At 38.2% G+C, this 18074-nt stretch overlaps 1 protein-coding gene across 1 annotated transcript in view; it reads right to left on the bottom strand.

Annotated features, from left to right (window-relative positions):
* Positions 1–18074, bottom strand: part of LOC308697012 (fibrocystin-L-like) — a gene marked incomplete at its 5' end in the record, with an annotated part of 69391 nt that overhangs the window by 6644 nt on the left and 44673 nt on the right. The window contains 25 exons of the mRNA XM_081376036.1: positions 2176–2322; positions 3315–3466; positions 3548–3889; positions 3992–4127; positions 8894–9051; positions 9177–9341; positions 9430–9662; positions 10232–10397; positions 10504–10620; positions 10727–10838; positions 11143–11265; positions 11414–11562; positions 12233–12323; positions 12534–12655; positions 12765–12888; positions 12975–13078; positions 14238–14411; positions 15722–15851; positions 15990–16108; positions 16219–16348; positions 16540–16694; positions 16799–16887; positions 17036–17219; positions 17351–17510; positions 17674–17825. Coding sequence (XP_081232162.1) covers positions 2176–2322; positions 3315–3466; positions 3548–3889; positions 3992–4127; positions 8894–9051; positions 9177–9341; positions 9430–9662; positions 10232–10397; positions 10504–10620; positions 10727–10838; positions 11143–11265; positions 11414–11562; positions 12233–12323; positions 12534–12655; positions 12765–12888; positions 12975–13078; positions 14238–14411; positions 15722–15851; positions 15990–16108; positions 16219–16348; positions 16540–16694; positions 16799–16887; positions 17036–17219; positions 17351–17510; positions 17674–17825 — 3734 coding nt within the window. The remainder of the gene's footprint in view (positions 1–2175; positions 2323–3314; positions 3467–3547; positions 3890–3991; positions 4128–8893; positions 9052–9176; positions 9342–9429; positions 9663–10231; positions 10398–10503; positions 10621–10726; positions 10839–11142; positions 11266–11413; positions 11563–12232; positions 12324–12533; positions 12656–12764; positions 12889–12974; positions 13079–14237; positions 14412–15721; positions 15852–15989; positions 16109–16218; positions 16349–16539; positions 16695–16798; positions 16888–17035; positions 17220–17350; positions 17511–17673; positions 17826–18074) is intronic.

The raw sequence follows: 18074 nt of genomic DNA on the forward strand, positions 1-18074 counted from the left end.
TTACACTACACTACACTACACTACACTACACCACATTACACCACACTACATTACACTACACCACATTACACTACACTACACTACACCACATTACACTACACTGCACTACATTACACCACATTACACCACACTACATTACACTACACTACACCACATTACACTACACTACACCACATTACACTACACTACACTACATTACACCACACTACACTACACTACACCACACCACACTACACTACACTACACCACATTACACCACACTACATTACACTATACTACACTACAAGTTAAAGAAAAACCTTTATCATATTCAATATCTGTAGAGAACAGGCCTCAAAACATAAGAATATCTGTGAGTGATCAGCCCTGTTAAATACCCTTATATGGGCAATGTATCCCCCAGGATACAGGCATTCAATGCCTGATAATCAAAGTTGTGAGAAGATTATTTAAAAAATATCCACAAGAACATGTAAAACTATCCTTAAAAAACTATTTTCTAAAACAAAATCACTCTAAAATATCATAATCGTGAAAAATATAAAAACACTTCCCTCATAGCCAGTGTCTTTGTCCACGTATGCTGCCATTTTGGATTTTGATACAAATATTTGGAATGTTGGCATAAAGTCACATGACCTGATTACATGACCCATCACCCCATCAGTGTTTCTCATCAACTGCAACCACATAATGCCCCTCCCCCCATGGCCCTTCCCCCCACAGCCTGTTAAATGACTGTATCCCCCAAGATACAGAAACTCTTTAAGGGTTAATGTTGACAAAGGAGCGTACACGTTAGAATTTCTGCATCAAAAATTGACATATGCCCAAATGACCACGTCTCATTCATCTTCATTCATTTATAGGGCATTGAACGCAGGTCACATGGTTGTCAGAGGATTCCCTTTCCACTGCTTTGCCTCATGCATAGCTTTACGTCAAACACACAGATAATGTACATTACAAACTAATGTCTTTACGCAGCCTCTTCAAATGAGACTTTATATCTGAATGTGCACTTAGAATGACACTGTTTAATTTCCTTCTGGATAAATAAGGTATCTCATAGATAGAGCATAATTACATCATTTTTAGAAGTCGTTAAACCCATGTAAAGAAGCTGCACAAGTGGCACAACGGGATAAGGAGGGTGGATGATTAGCGAGGGATACCCGGTTCGTCTACCCGTCACAACATATTGTGTGAACATATTACTGACAATTTAACCATTTAATTAATAGGCTATATTTTACTGATAACTTACATTATGTTAAAATAAAAGTTACTGGAATAATTTGAGGAATGTTTCATTTGGATAGAACGTGTTGTCTTTCTTAACGCTGTAATGCACCGTGTGAAGTGTAAAATCGATTCCTGAGCAATCGATGCCAACTAATTCAGCACCTTCACTTGGGACAGCGCCTTTGTTAAGTTGAACTTAAGCGGCAGCGATTTAAGAAGCTTCCAAGAGACACTTTGGGGAACACACTTAAAAACATAAACTACTTTGGTAAGATATATCTTTCGAGTCTTCTTAGCAGGCTAAGAGTGAGCGTTATCGGGAAACCGGGCCCAGATCATTAGAGACTACTAACAAAAATCATGAACAAATCAAATGTGGAAGGGCATTTAAAAGGTCTAATAATATTTCCATTACAAGAACACCACAGACACAGTGAAATCACCATGGGAAAATCTCTGAGTAAAACTGGGAGTTGTGAAAAATATGATGCATATATGATTTTGCCAGATGAGAAATGTATATATGGATCATCTTTTTACTCTTTTAATTCATTTTATAAGTGTATCATATATCTCTTTTAATTACTTAACTGTTTTAATTTTCCTGCTTTTATTTTGTGATTATTTTAATTCCTTTCTGTGCTTTGAATTGCCATATTGTATGAACTGTGCTATATAAATAAACTTGCCTTGCCTTACATTTACGAGCATTTTAGTCCATAAAGTTTAAAAATATGGATATTTTTCTTACACAAACTCATCGCTTCGCTTCAGAAGGCCTTTATTAACCCCCACAGAGCCGTTTCGAGCACTTTTATCATGGATTGATGCGCTTTGATGGACTTTGATGGACTAGCTTGGAAGAGCCAGGACATTTTTTAATATGACTCCAATTGTATTATCTAAACTATCCCTTCAATACAATCTCACCACTGCGTCCAGAGCCATGATGCTGGGCTGCACGCTGAGGGGTCCGAGTGACAATCCGGCCACTGGCTGGACCACCACCATCAGGGATGATACCGTCTTGACCGTCTCCACCTGCTGGTCTTCACGGGTCACCTCCTGAGTGGCCACCTGAGAGAGAGACCGTTACAGTTCAAATAAGGAAAAGCATATTGTGTGCTTTACTGTAGAGCATCTATTATTGGATCTTATTCTGTTAAAAATTCAAAGGGATATTCAGGGTTTAGTAGAAGTTAAGCTCAATGAACAGCATTTGTGTTGATTACAACAAAAAATAATTTCATCCCTCATTTTCTTTAAAAAAGCAAAAATGGAGGTTACGGTGAGGCACTTACAATGGAAGTGAATGAGACCAGTTTTTTGAAGAATTTAAAAACAGAAATTTGTAGATACAACAGAGTTGTAGAGCTGTTTAAAGCATAATTATGACAGTAGTTTTAAGAGTTATGGTGTTGTCATGGTGACAAAGTTGTAACATTAGATATCATTTAACAGAGATAAGGTTACCGTTAGTAAGCGATTTTTTTCCACACTAAAATCATGTTAAAACTCATACTGTTCACGTCTTGAGATTATACTGTCTGATGTACAGTATAAGTCGTGATGTAACAGTGTACACCAAAGTCTCTGGGCTCCCTGACACCATTATTTTAACGATTCATAAAAGATGAAACCAGTATAAAGATAAATGTTAGGATCATGATTTTTCGGTAGTATTACAGCATGTCATAACTGTATATTGCCACAATTTGTTGTTTGCTTTTGGCATTGGTTCAATGGAATGGCTCAATTTGTTGTTTGCTTTGGGTCCATGTTTTGACCTAAAAACGCTCACTCGTGATGCCAGACTTAACAAGCGGATTGAAAAGTTGAGTATTTTAATGTTCATGGATTGGCCTCATTCACTTCCATTGTAAGTGTCTCACTGTAACCCAGATTGTTGCTTGGTCGATTGAGTTTAACTTGTATTGAACCCATAATATTTCTTTAAATATCAACTTTGTCGTATATGTTTCAATTAAAATTTCCAAATGCTGGTTGACATCATCATAACATTTGAAAATGTTAGTGAGTTTGGTCATGTGATCTGATTAGCATCTTACATCGTTCCAGGTGGGGTCACTGGAAGAGGGTGGAGGAGGGATGATGCCCAGGGATGACACATTGAAGCCGATGGACTGACTCAGATTGCCTGAGACAGCAGCGCGGCCCAGATCGTCAGCAATGTTCTTCAGGGCCGCAAACTGTTGGTCTTCTGCAGATGGTTTATAAATATTAAGACATTGTATTGTGATCTAAACGTTGTATTTATCATATATTTTATTCTTGCTCTCACCAGTGGTGCTGTTGGTGGATGTCTGAACAGGGGGCTCCCTGATCTCCACCTGCACCGTCAGTCCTGCCGAACGCCTCCTTCTAGCATTAGCACCCTCACGGACGATGTTGGTGATTCGAATCTTGTTCGCCGGTATTTTCAGAAGTAAAGCCAGATTGTTGATAAGATTTGCCCCGAAGAACTCCGCCTCAGTCATGGCTGGAAGGTTGAAGGCCAGGAACAAAACCGGGGAGGTGCGGATTTGGACCGGCTCTGAGCCACGAAGAAGTATGTTCAGCATTTTGTAGTCCTGGTCAAAGAAGTTGGAGCCGTGACTGGAGTTGAAACTGGGAACATATTGCCCTGAGAAGCACAGAGAGGAATCAAAGTAAGAATTGTTGTTTAGGTTGAAAAATGGTCATCTGGCCTGCAGAGGGAGCTGTATTGTATTGTGCTGTACTCTACCTGTATAAGTTGGCTCACGCAGAGTGTAGTCAGTTTTGCCAGCATTCCACTCAGCATTTGTTGGACCAACCAAAGTATTGTTAACGTACACATCCAGCCGCTGAGGGTTTGAGTAAAATACAGCAACCCTGACAACCTGAGAACAACAGAGTATTACTGTAGTTAAGGTTCTACTGTAATAATATATCATAATAACTTAAATAATAAAGTTAAAACAAAAATTATACATACAGTGCAGGGGTGCGTTCTCCGATAACGTTGTCTCTTAGCGCGCTACGAAGACTCTTAAAGTATATCTTAACTGAAGGTATACCATTTCTAGGTGTGTTCCCCGAACCATACCTTAGGAAGCTGCTTAAGATATACCTTCTTACGTGCGACGCTACCCGGCGCTGTCCGTGGCGATGGTGCTGAATTGGTTGAAATCGATGGCTCGAGAATCAATTATTCTCTCGTGCAGGGGCTGTTTCACTGCATTAAGCTAGAAAGTGGTGTTCTTTATAAAATAATCACTTCAGAAATAGTTTAAATTGCATTTATTAGGACTCATGGGATATTTTAAAAAATAATCCAAACTATACTAGCCTACTTGCCTACATATTTTAAAATTATAGGCTATCATATATTGCTGCCATAATAACCATTTTAATTTTTTATGTGCTTTCTTCTCTTTCCCATTTTTGTTCGCTGAGGTGGAGCTGCGATGAAATATTGTTCTTGTAAATAATTTCCAGCATTTCAGTAAATAAAAGTGTACGTCACGTACGGTGCTCGGCAGTGATCAAAAAGGATTTAAACAGTGGATTTTTAATCTCTTTTTGTAAACTCAGAGATGTGGATTCAGACGGCAGTTAAATCACCACTCGACCTGTTTGTCAAAAAACAGTAGGTACTAATTTGGACAGGGATTTTTACGCGGGTTGGGTGAGAAAAAACACTGATATGGATTCGGATGGCACTAAAATAACCAACTTACCCCTGTAAATGTTTAAAATACCGTTCGAGCCCATGAGAAACAATATTAGCGTCCGAATAGGACTTAACAGTAGCCTATGCTTTCACTGGCCTTTAAAAGCGCTCTTTAATTAAAATAAATTTATAAAATTTTATTATATAATAATATAATTAAAATTCTAACAACAATCATTGTAATGAGAATTTTATTCTTTGCATGAAAACAATTGAATTAGCCTAACTGAACACTGTCTGGGTGTATTAAAACTTCTGAATTATATTCATATAGACCTGCAACAGTGATAAGGTAAAGCTAAGAGTGGTCCAGACCAACCTTACGAACGTATGACTTACAGAAGGTATACTTAACTAAGAAGGTTTCGGAAACCACATATTAACGAAAAGGTACTTCTTAAGGTACAACTTAAGAACGACGTAGCGTTAAGGTAGTTTCGGAGAACGCACCCCTGGTCAGAATTATTTGCCCCCTTGGTAAATATGATTAAAGATGGCTGTAAAAAATAAATCTGCATTGTTTATTTTTTTGATATTTTATCTGACAAAAATGAAGCAAAGAATTGAAGCAGACACTTAGGATGGGTTTGGTGCACACAGGGATAAAAAAGTACCCCATGTGTAAAATGAAATACTCTGCTTTATCTTTAATGCCGTGGGCCTAATTTTCTGCCAGAGGTCCTGGACATCTTGTTCAGATACATGGCAACATGGATTCGATCAAATACCAACAGATAAAAAATCAAAACCTGACAACCTCTGCTAGAAATTGTATAACGTGCCATGTTTGGTTCTTCCAACAGGACAGTGATCCAAAAACAAACATAAAAATCAAATCAAAAATGGGTCACTGAGCACAAAACCAAGCATCTGCAATGGCCATCCCAGTCCCCAGACCTGAACCCAATAGAAAATGAGTGGGCTGAACTGAAGAGAAGAAGCAACAGCATGGATCTGAGAATCTAAAGGATCTGGAGAGATTCTGTGTGGAGGAATGGTCTCTGATCTCTTGTCAGGTGTTCTCCAAACTCATCAGGCATTAGGCTATAGGAGAAGACTCAGAGCTGCTATCTTGGAAAAAGGAGGTTGCAAAAAGTATTTCACAAAAGGGGGCAAATAATTGTTCCCAACGTGTTTGTTGGGAAAAAAATATATCAAAAAGATTAACTGCAGATTTATTTTTTACAGCCATCTTTGATCATATTTACCAAGGGGGCAAATCATTTTGACCAGCACTGTATTTGTGTGTGTGTGTGTGTGTGTGTGTGTGTGAGTGTGTGTGTGTGTGTGTGTGTGTGTGTGTGTGTGTAGTGGGTTTGTAGTGTGTTTGGTGTATTTTTTGGGTGACGTCATGACAAAATGCGTCCCACGTCATTTCCGCCCGAATCGGCTAAAGGATGCACAGCGTGATGCTGTGTGAGTGTGAGCGTGGAGAGCTGCTGCACACGGAGTGTACATCTTATATCCTCCGCTTCCTTCCTGTTCATGTTGCTGATGATACCCGGGTATGTCATTTGAATTATGAGCAATAAGCAGAGTATTGTTTGTTCTTGAGTATGTTTTGTTTGTTTTGTTGTAGCAACAAGCCTGGCATTATGGCGAACTTGTACATCTGGTATTGTTCTCTTTTTCCCCTGTTCATGTCACTGATGATACCCGGGTGGGTCGTTTGATTTATTATGTGCAATAAACTGTGCATTGTTTATTCTTGAGCATGTATGTTTTGTGTGTTGTAGTAACAAACTTGACACTGCGGACGCTGACTTAAAATAGGAAACATTTTGGAGGTAATTTTAATGTTTTATGTGTTTTTATATATATATAACTAAATGAAATTTATGGTCTAAATGCAACTTGCATATTTTAATGGTGTATGAATGTAGGTGTATTAAACGTGTATTGTGTTTTTAAAGACTTATTAGGAGCTGATCGTGTATTTGACTGCTGTTTTTCCCGGTATGTAAAGTTTATGTACAGTCGTGTTTTGTTTTGGTTGATTTTGTTATGTGAATAATCTATAGTTTATTGGTCTTTGTTTTCTTTTTCATTTGGCTGATTTTGTAAGGTGAATACTGTATAGTTTATTTGTCTTTGCCCGGATACATATATAATAGCAGGTTTGCATTCCTATTTTTTTTATGCAGTTTTGGATTTATTTTGGTCATAATGTAGTTTATTTATTTATTTATACACAACTAGCTTATTCATTTTCCTGGATTGTGTTTTGGGTCAACTTTTGTAGCTTTTAAATAAAATATTAACAAATATGTCAAATAATTTAGTGACATAAATTAATAAACTATAGAATTTTATATTTCAATAACTATATTCTTTTACAGTATATTTGTTAATAAATGAATAAATAATAATAATAATAATTATTATTATTATCATCATCATCAATTATACAAATATTATATTAGGTACACATTTATATATATATATATATATATATACACACTCACCTAAAGGATTATTAGGAACACCATACTAATACTGTGTTTGACCCGCTTTCGCCTTCAGAACTGCCTTAATTCTGCGTGGCATTGATTCAACAAGGTGCTGAAAGCATTCTTTAGAAATGTTGGCCCATATTGATAGGATAGCATCTTGCAGTTGATGGAGATTTGTGGGATGCACATCCAGGGCACGAAGCTCCCGTTCCACCACATCCCAAAGATGCTCTATTGGGTTGAGATCTGGTGGGGCCATTTTAGTACAGTGAACTCATTGTCATGTTCAAGAAACCAATTTTAAATGATTCGAGCTTTGTGACATGGTGCATTATCCTGCTGGAAGTAGCCATCAGAGGATGGGTACATGGTGGTCATAAAGGGATGGACATGGTCAGAAACAATGCTCAGGTACGCCGTGGCATTTAAACAATGCCCAATTGGCACTAAGGGACCTAAAGTGTGCCAAGAAAACATCCCCCACACCATTACACCACCACCACCAGCCTGCACAGTGGTAACAAGGCATGATGGATCCATGTTCTCATTCTGACTCTAACATCTGAATGTCTCAACAGAAATCGAGACTCATCAGACCAGGCAACATTTTTCCAGTCTTCAACTGTCCAATTTTGGTGAGCTTGTGCAAATTGTAGCCTCTTTTTCCTATTTGTAGTGGAGATGAGTGGTACCCGGTGGGGTCTTCTGCTTTTGTAGCCCATCCACCTCAAGGTTGTGCATGTTGTGGCTTCACAAATGCTTTGCTGCATACTTCGGTTGTAACAAGTGGTTATTTCAGTCAAAGTTGCTCTTCTATCAGCTTGAATCAGTCGGCCCATTCTCCTCTGACCTCTAGCATCAACAAGGCATTTTTGCCCACAGGACTGCCGCATACTGGATGTTTTCCCCCTTTTCACACCATTCTTTGTAATCCCTAGAAATGGTTGTGCGTGAAAAGCCCAGTAACTGAGCAGATTGTGAAATACTCAGACCGGCCCGTCTGGCACCAACAACCATGCCACGCTCAAAATTGATTAAATCACCTTTCTTTCCCATTCTGACATTCAGTTTGGAGTTCAGGAGATTGTCTTGACCAGGACCACACCCCTAAATGCATTGAAGCAACTGCCATGTGATTGGTTGATTAGATAATTGCATTAATGAGAAACTGAACAGGTGTTCCTAATAATCCTTTAGGTGAGTGTATATATATACAGTATATATATATTCATCAATTTGTTTCACAATTTAATCAATTAATTGATTGATTTTGATTCATCAACTCATTTATTTTTAATATTTTAAAGAAACAATGTTCTGCACAATTCAGAAAAAACAAGCTATTTCATTTTTTTATTTCAATAAAATAAGAATAAAATTGTTTTCTCCTAATATGCCTTTTATTGTTCTAAATTTTGTATCACCTGTAGATGCTTACAGGTCAGTATAGTCTATTGTAAGTATAATCCATCTTACTAACCTCTGTAGGTCCAGCATTCAGTAACATAAGTCTCAGCTTCTGTGGTGTTGTGCTGGTGAAATAGATGTCAAAGGATTTATTAGTGGCCACAATGGCGTGGAAGAGAGATACTCGCTTCTGACACGTGTAGCCGGCGCACCAGCCGTGGTCTTGTGGGCCTGGAACAAGATATTCACAGTAAGATTAAATTTCAATAATACACAAACCTTAAACCTTTTCTGCTTTTATAAAATGATATTATGCATAAAATAGTAGGTGTTACAGGGGGAGGTAAGAGTCATACCATTCACCAAATCCACATATTTGTCCCCCAGGATGGCTACAGGTGAAAGACGCCTGGTCTCTGTGTCTGCGTCCAAACTTTCGATGACCAGCATCCGATAGTTGAGCCCAAAGCACTTGTAGCTCTGCCAGGTGTTCATGTACGTACAGGTGTCTCTGATCACTCCTGCACAGGTAAAACAGCCACGTCATACGTTAAAAGCAGCTTCATCATTTTAAATTCTCTCTCTTAGATCACTGTAAATGTACTGTACCTTTGTAAGGAGCGATTTGATTCACAGGTATCCGGCTGCCGTTGAGAGAGGTGAGCATGACTTTGGGGATGCGGTAATCGCCCAGTCCGCGTCGGGGATCCCCGTTCCACTCGTACTCGGACTGGGGCACCACTGCTCCTACTGCACCCAGGAAACTGCCATCCAGATCCTTCAACATCGTCTTCTTCTTAGCATCACAGTCCATGTCCACACAGTCTGATGGGTTCACCTTGCTGAGATATAAGAGTGGAAAAAATCAATCAGTCACTTCATGTTTTTTGGTCATCCCTCTCAATCATACATTTTCATTGTTATCTTTCTACATTTACATTTATGTATTTGGCAGATGCATTTTGCCAAAGCGACTTACATTGCATTTCAAGGTACATATTTATATTCTTATCAGTTCTTGCTTTCTAACCCATGACCTTGGCGTTGCAAGCGCCAACCCTTTACTGTTTGAGCTACAGGAAAGCAGCTTCTAATGTTTCATGAATATTTTTTTCGGGACTAATAGTTTATTAACAGTAGAGATGCACACCACGACTAACCTTATTAACGTAGAAATTTTTAAACCGACTAGTCTAACAACTCCAGAAGATAGTCAAAAAACGGTTTACATTTGAATATCTGTCACGATCCCCAGCTGGAGTGCCCTGGATGTCCACCAGAGGGCACTCCCCTCTTGTTCAGTTAAAATTAAATGATGTAGAATGTTTAATACAATTTAGTGGACTGTCTCGAACATTGTTAATTAACAGTGTTAACTTTGTGAATTGACATTGACTAGCTTTTGGTTTACCCCAGATCAGGCCGATGAATGTATGCCAGAGCGTCCTCTGTGCTGTTTATCTTGGCTATCCTCTCAACACTGATTGGATGTTGTAGATCCTCATTTCCCGGGTTGGTCATGAACATGTAATTTGTCTCTGTTGAGCACACACTCTTGAACCCAACAAAAGTTGTGTCTGGAAATAGAAACAAACAGTGTAAATAGATGCTTTTTTTTTTTTTTTTGTATTATGAAAGTTTTAAACTGAAGAGTCGTACACATTTTGAAGGAATATGACTCACCAGAGACAGTCATTAGACCGGCTATGGCATTGTAGCTCATCAGTCCAGCGTGAGGCTTTTGTGGTGCATTATTGTGGTTAGATTCAAATGTCGGCCAGGAAATTCCAGACCTTCCACCTGTTGCACACAGAAAATACAGTTAGAATCAACACGGAAAATGGATCAGTTACATCAAACAAATTTATTCAGTAGTGCATAGATGATTCTTTAATCTGTATTGTACCATTGGGGGGGCGAGGGGCCCTGTGGCTTTGGCTGAGCAAAACATAGGTCATAGTTGTGGACAGACTGTCAAAACAGTTGAAGTTAGGGCTGCTGCCCACAATCAGGGCACCCTGTAGAGATGATTTTTTTTTTAAATGTAATAAAAAAAATTAACAGGATAAGATTGCTTTATTCTCTTAAGGCTAATTCACACTGCACCAACAGATGCCGACCAACAGTGACAGTCACTAGATTACAGTATGTAACTTCACAGACATTCCAAGACCCAACAAATGCTGATTCAACATGTTCAATCTGTGAAAATGAGAGCTGACAGATGCTCTCATTGACCCTACAAAGTGTCTGTTGCCGTCTGTCAGTGCAATGTAAATTGGCCTTTAGTTTTGACCGAAACGACATATAGTGCATCCTCACCTGTACACGGACTATTTTGTCAGAGTATGTGTGGCTGAGCGAGGGAGGACTGTAGATGAGAGGCATGATACTCATTCCATTATCAATAAGGCTCACGTTAGAAACTAACACGTTCATTGAAACCTGGAAGTGAGGAGAGGAAAACATTAATGGCCAGCACAATGCATTTGTATAAACTAAATTAACAATTTATCTGACCAATAAAACACTTGGCTTTGCAGTTACTGTAGGTTATTATAGTAGTAGAAAGTTTGCAGATCATTTATCATACTTGAACATAAATGCCAAAATCAAAGCTCCTCCAGACAGTGAAGCCCTGGATTTGAGAGCAACCAGCAAGTCCATCTTTATTCATGTAGAGTCCGTACAGACCGCCATGTGCCTCATTCTGACTCCATTGAGCCACTGAATTTGGAGATCCTTTTGACATTTTGTTGGAAACATAAAAAAAGTTAATATTTATATAAATATTAGGGCACTGTATATCAGTACTATATCAGTTATCAGCCTAAATTGGAGTTTTTTTTATATTATTTATCAGGATTTGTACATGCTCATCAATCACTCAATTAACACTCATATAAAGTTAATATTAAAAAAGAATAATTTAGTAACAATGTAAAAAAAAAATTTTACATTATAATGTTGTGATGCCTAAATTCACTATCAATCAATACGGTAACACTTTACAATAAGGTTTAATTAGTTAACATTAGTTAAATACTCTTATTTAACATTAATTGACAATGAACAATACTTGTACAGCATTTATTAATCTAAATTAATGTTAATTTCAACATTTACTAATGCATTGTTAAAATCAAAAGTTGTGCTTGTTAACATTAGTTAATGCACTGTGAACTAACATGAACAAATAATGAATGACTGTTTTTATTAACTAACATTAACAAAGATTAATAAATACTGTCACAAAAGTTTTGTTCATAGTTAGTTCATGTTAGTTAATACATTAACTGATGTTAATTAATTAAACCTTATTGTAAAGTGTTCCCATTATAACAACCAATTTGTTTTTATTTATTTTAAATTTTCTTGTATTATTTTTGAAAATAATTATTGGCTTCTATACCTGGGCATGGTTCACCATCAATTCGGAATCCAACTCGTTCATAGCCAGCAACAATATTCCCTTGAAGAATTGCATTGGTTGCCTCACTCACCTACAACATCAACACTAATATATCAGTTCTTTATCTAGTACTAATCTTTGCAGCCAGCAATCATGTTTTCACATGTACCATGGTTATATCATGTTTTTTGAACATGTACCATAGCATTCTTGCATTGTGGGGTGCCATCAAGATACCAAGGTAAATTAATATGGTAATAATTCTCTACCATGTAACCCAGTACATTTCTTTAAGGGTTACCTCAATGGCTGCATTCCATTCAAAGTTAAATTCCTCCGCTCTGCCATTGTACGATCCAGGCCACAGTGTCAGTGTAACCAAGTTCCTCCTGATGGCATTACTGTCACCCCAGACTTTGATTCCTTCGAAATTGGAATAAAAAGTGCAGAATAGAAAAGTGCTAAATCATATGACCCAACTCATTGTGATTATATTTAGTTTAATAGTATTTAATAGCCGTTGAATCTGCACCTTCTCCAACGGTGTGATGGATCACATTGTCATCGATACTCAGTCCGTCGGTTCCGAAAACACCAATAGCAGGAGCAAAGCCGTCATGAAAAGCACATCCCTTGACGTAAGACTCACCAACCACCTAAAAATATTGTGACAGTAAGTAGTTGAAAGGAATATGTGTGATAATCAGGAATGGGCACGTACTGTATCAAGACTTTCTCTCACCCCTCCCAGGTTATTAAACACCAGAGAGTAACGTGGGTCTGACAGGTCGTTCCATCCTTCCTGCCCGGTGTGGTAGAACTGAACATTTCTGATCTGGGCTTTTCCTGTGAGGCAAGTTATCAACAGCTTTAGTGAGTTTTCATTACTTACACAAATACAAAAAATATAATTTTGACATGAAGTTCTTTGAATATGACTGCTTGCAAGATTATTTTTATTAAAACTGCAAAACATTAATATTTTTCTGCTTTCTCTCGTCTTCTAGGTAATTAAACCATATCCATTATATATATATGTGTCCCATTGAATTGAATGCAGCAATTTATGTACTGTAAGAGTTTTGCATGTGATTCATCCTAATTGTGTTTAATGTGAGGCTGAAATATCTGAAACACTTCCAATACAAATTTTCCAGAGAAAAGATACACGATACCAGCTGCGCTTTATCACCCTCTCATCTCTCCAACAGAGAGTTGACACACAAACCCACCTCCCCTCACACATTTAATTTACCCGGATGAATATTGTTGGTGTCACAATTATGTTCTGTCTTGTCTGCACCTGTTCTTGTTAGTCCCTAATTAGTTTACCTTCATCCACCTTTGTCTAGTTAGTTCCCTCGTTTACCCTGAGTATATATTCTCCCCGTTCAGTTCAGTCCCTTGTTGGTTATTGTTTGTGTCTATGTGATACACGCTGTTGCGTCCTGTTCACCTACCCGTGTACATTAAAGCTTTGTTATATTTGCTTATGTCTGCTTCATCAGCCAAAGCGTGACAGTTGGTGTTACAGGATTTGAATTTCGCCATGGGACTGGCTGTTTTAAGCATAATTTAATTCATTCCGGCAGATTTTACTCACATTCAAAGTGCGCAGACATAAAGCCACAAATAGTTATTTTTCACTGCTTATTGCACTTAAACAGTCAAATAGTCACAATGCCGGTCTTGGCGAGTATTCACGTTAACAGTCAGTTATGTTTTAAGAATGTAAACAGTTGAGAAAGAAAACGCATGTGTAACAGTATAATGGATCTGTGAGTCAGGTATGAAAGTGGCAGCAGGTATATTTGGTGCCAAATATACCTGCTGCCAAATTATGAGATAACATTAAAAATACCTATATGGCAGTTTTCCCCCATGGTATCAATATCAAAATTGTGGCTCAGGCAAAACTGAAAATGCTGAGAGGCTAGTAACTTTGGAAAACCACTAGCCACCGTGGTTGGTGAGCAAAAAAGTTCATGTCAAGCCCTGATAATACCTCTGTAATCATTCCCTCCACTGGAGAAGCTTCCCACCAGCACTCTGGCCCCATAAGACTGTGTGTACATTTCTGGATAGTCCTGACCAATGATCTTGATGTTCCTGGTCAGTAAAGCCACATTGCCTGCAAGCTGATAACTTCTTGAAGTACCTGGCACACTGTAGCTCTCCCCTATATGACCAAATACATTTAATATTAATTTAATTAATTGTGATTTTTTTTAAGAAATCAAAAAAGTGAAAATGTATCATGGTTTCCACAAAAAAAAAATGTGTTTAATGTATTTCTTATTGTTAAAAAACTGTTTTTAACACTAATAAATGTTTCTTGAGCACCAAATCAGCATATTAGAATGAAGACTGGAGTAATTGTTGCTTAAAATGTAGCTTTGCCATCTTAGGAATAAATGACACTGTTAATAAAATATTACAAATAAATATGAATAAATATACAGTCATGTGAAAAAAAGTACACCCTTTTGAATTCTATGGTTTTACATATCAGGACACAATAAAAATCATCTGGTCCTTGGCAGGTCTTAAAATTAGGTCAATAAAACCTGATGAACAACAACACATGACATATTACACTGTGTCATTATTTATTTAACAAAAACTAGGAAAAAATGGAGAAGTCATGTGTGATAAGTACACCCATACTGCTTCCATAGGAATTAAGAGGGTAAGTAACAGTCAGGCGCTGCTAATCAGAAAGTGTGACCAACTCAATAAAAGCAGAAGTTTTGACAGTTTGCTGGTCTGGAGCATTCAGGTGTGTTTTAACACAATGCCAAGGAGGAGAGACATCAGCAATGATCTTAGAGAAGCAATTGTTGCTGCCCATCAATCTAGAAAGGGTTACAAGGCCATTCCAAACAATTTGAAGTCCATCATTCAAATCTACACTGAGGAAGATTATTTACAAGTGGACAGTTGCCAATCTTCCAAGGAGTGGATGTCCCAGAAAATCTACCTCAAGGCTAGACTGCATTGCTCAAAGAAACTGCAAAAAACCCAAGAGCTACATCTCAGACTCTACATGCCTCAGTTAACATGTTAAATGTTAAAGTTAAGGACAGTACAATTACAAAAAGACTGAACAAGTATGGCTTGTTTGGAAGGGTTGCCAGGAGAAAGCTTCTTATTTCTAAAAAGAACATGACAACATGGCTTAGGTTTGCAAAGTTGCATCTGAACAAACCTCAGGAATTCTGGAACAATGTCCTTTTGACAGATGATACCAAAGTGGAGATGTTTGGCCATAATGCAAAGAGCCACGTTTGGCGAAAACCAAACACAGCATATCAGCACAAACACCTCATACCAACTGTCAGAAGTAACAGTCAACCTCATACCAACACAGAATTCAAAAGGGTGTACTGTCTTTTTCACATGACTATATCTGTGTACCTAACAGCTTATTGATACAGCATAATGCCTATTATTGCTATAATGACATTATCTATAATCTAGGGGACTAACCGATGTGTGTGAATGATAAAGGCTGGTCCAGAGTAAGTGTGCGGCCATAATCTGAGATAGCAGTTATGGTGCGGATTTCTGTCTGCCAAGGGTCATAGCTGGTGGTGGACAGCAGGATCTTCTCCCCAACCTGGAGGCAAAGAGTGTAATGGTTCAGAGCACAAATGCAGCTTGGAATCTAAAAGGCATCACGCAATCATACAAGGAGGTTCAAAAGTTCTCTTAAGGTCTAAATTTTTTTTGTGTCATTTTTAAAAAAGCTTCTCACCTTCCAGTCAACAGGTTCCTGTAGAGAGAGAGTGCTGTTTCCTGCCTGGGACGTGCTAGCCAGCTTAGTGTGATACACGTTGTGTGGAATACCATAAAGGTCAAGAGATCCAAACACACCTGGAAGACAATGTTTCCACTCAAATCTACACTTCAGTTGGCGAACCATTGAGGGGAACGTCTCTAATGCATATACAATCAATAATGAGATTTCTTTCCTGTTGATTTACCTAGAACTTTGGACCCTTGGTTTGGTCCAGATGGTAATAGCCAGTCTGGTGTGGAATGGCTTCCTCTCAGTATAATCTGCAGCTGACCTCTGAAGGGTTCATCAGGCCACCCAGCAATCAGACGTCCACCCTGATGAGTCAAATGAACATGTATTGTACAGATAGAGTTAGCGTCTTTAGTATGGACAGAAGTAAGTGAAATTAGCACACAGGGCAGGAAGAGTCTGGTTCTGATTTGGTGTAATAATCCTAAAATGTCTATAAATGCCATTAAGATGTAAATGCCAGTAAGATGCCATTTGAATGTAGTTATGTGCTTACTTGAATGGAGATGTATGTGGCATTCAGAACAATGTTATTATATTGAGAAACACTGCTGTTGGAGGGGCCATTGTTTGTGTCTGGAATCTCCAGAACTCCAACTATTTTCAGCTTGTTCAGGGAGGGGACTACAACATCTACAACCATCCAAATGCCTTCGAGAAATAATGGGACATTTTTTTAATGAAATAGCATACCATATTGATAAATAGCTTTTTATTTGTCTTTGCTTGTGATTTGTCACATTAGAGATGCTTACCAGCTGGAATGACCACATCAGAGCCTTCTTGCGGCACATTGAAGTTGTTCTCTAAATTTGACCGCCAAAATGATGTATTTGACCAGAGACTAAACACAACATTATGTTTTATTAATAAAAGTAAAAACAGTAGATACAATAGTTTACTATTACTATTATTATTATTATTATTATTATAGAAGCTTGATTATTATCATTATATGTTTTTTAAATTCCTGCGCATGTGTGGTAACATACACATAGTTTGCAGGTCTGCGGCCGGTTGTATTGGATGTGTTGGCTGTAGTGGCTACAGGACCAGTTGGAGAAATACAGTTGGGATAGTAACACTGATACACTCTAAAGTCCAACGATCTGTCTACAGCTGAGCGGTCCACACTGTTCCTCCTCCTCCGGCTAGTCACACGGTCTCTTCCAGACACTGTAGTCACAAAACTCAAAGTCTTTCATTCTTTGCACAGTATTGAGCAGATTTGAGCATGATACTGTATGTGCCCTCTTTAAATAGAAAGAGAGCATAGATGTCTTAGGTGAAGAGGCGAGTAGTTTTACCCATGTAATAGAGGCTTCTGGATGACTCGTTAAAGTACCAGTCCCCATTTACATTCGCAGTTGGGTTCAAGGGCTGGGAGGAACCATTCCTGTCATCTATAATGCGGAAGCGGTCAGGTGTCTGAGTCAGGTTGTGATTCATGATTATATAATTTTCTGGCTGTAATGGAGAAAGAGAGGAAACATTAACATGCTAAATACTAATCTTAATTGGATGGAACATAATTAAAGGCATAGTTTTTATTTACCAGCCTGTCAAATTTTCAACTTTTCGTTTGAATGCACATTGAATTATTTAGTTACGTGTAGTGTGCATACTTTACCCGAAAACCGTAGACCATTCCATTGTACGAGATGTTAGTGATTTGGGAAGCACCATCAAAGTACCAGTTATAGGTTTGGCCTGTGGGCAGCATTGCCATCCAGCCAAGTGTGTGGGTCACAAGTTTTTTAAGGAAAGGAAGCACACATGTTCCTAAAGAGAGACATAACATTGTGAGTAACTGTACCAACCAAGAAGCTTTCTAATCATCACACATCTCACTTCAACCCTACAAACACAAAATGCTCCCCAATGTTAGTGTTGTCAGGGTTCTGCCCTGGCAGTGTTGTCTGTGTCTCTGTTCAATGTATCTATGTTTATGTTGTGCTTAAACACATGGCCGTGTCTTTGTTTGTGTTTGCCATGTGCTCCTTTGTCCCTTCCTCCTTGTTTCCCGTACCA

The sequence above is a fragment of the Scardinius erythrophthalmus genome (assembly GCF_964197995.2).
Source record: "Scardinius erythrophthalmus genome assembly, chromosome: 10".
Classification (NCBI taxonomy): Eukaryota; Metazoa; Chordata; class Actinopteri; order Cypriniformes; family Leuciscidae; genus Scardinius; species Scardinius erythrophthalmus.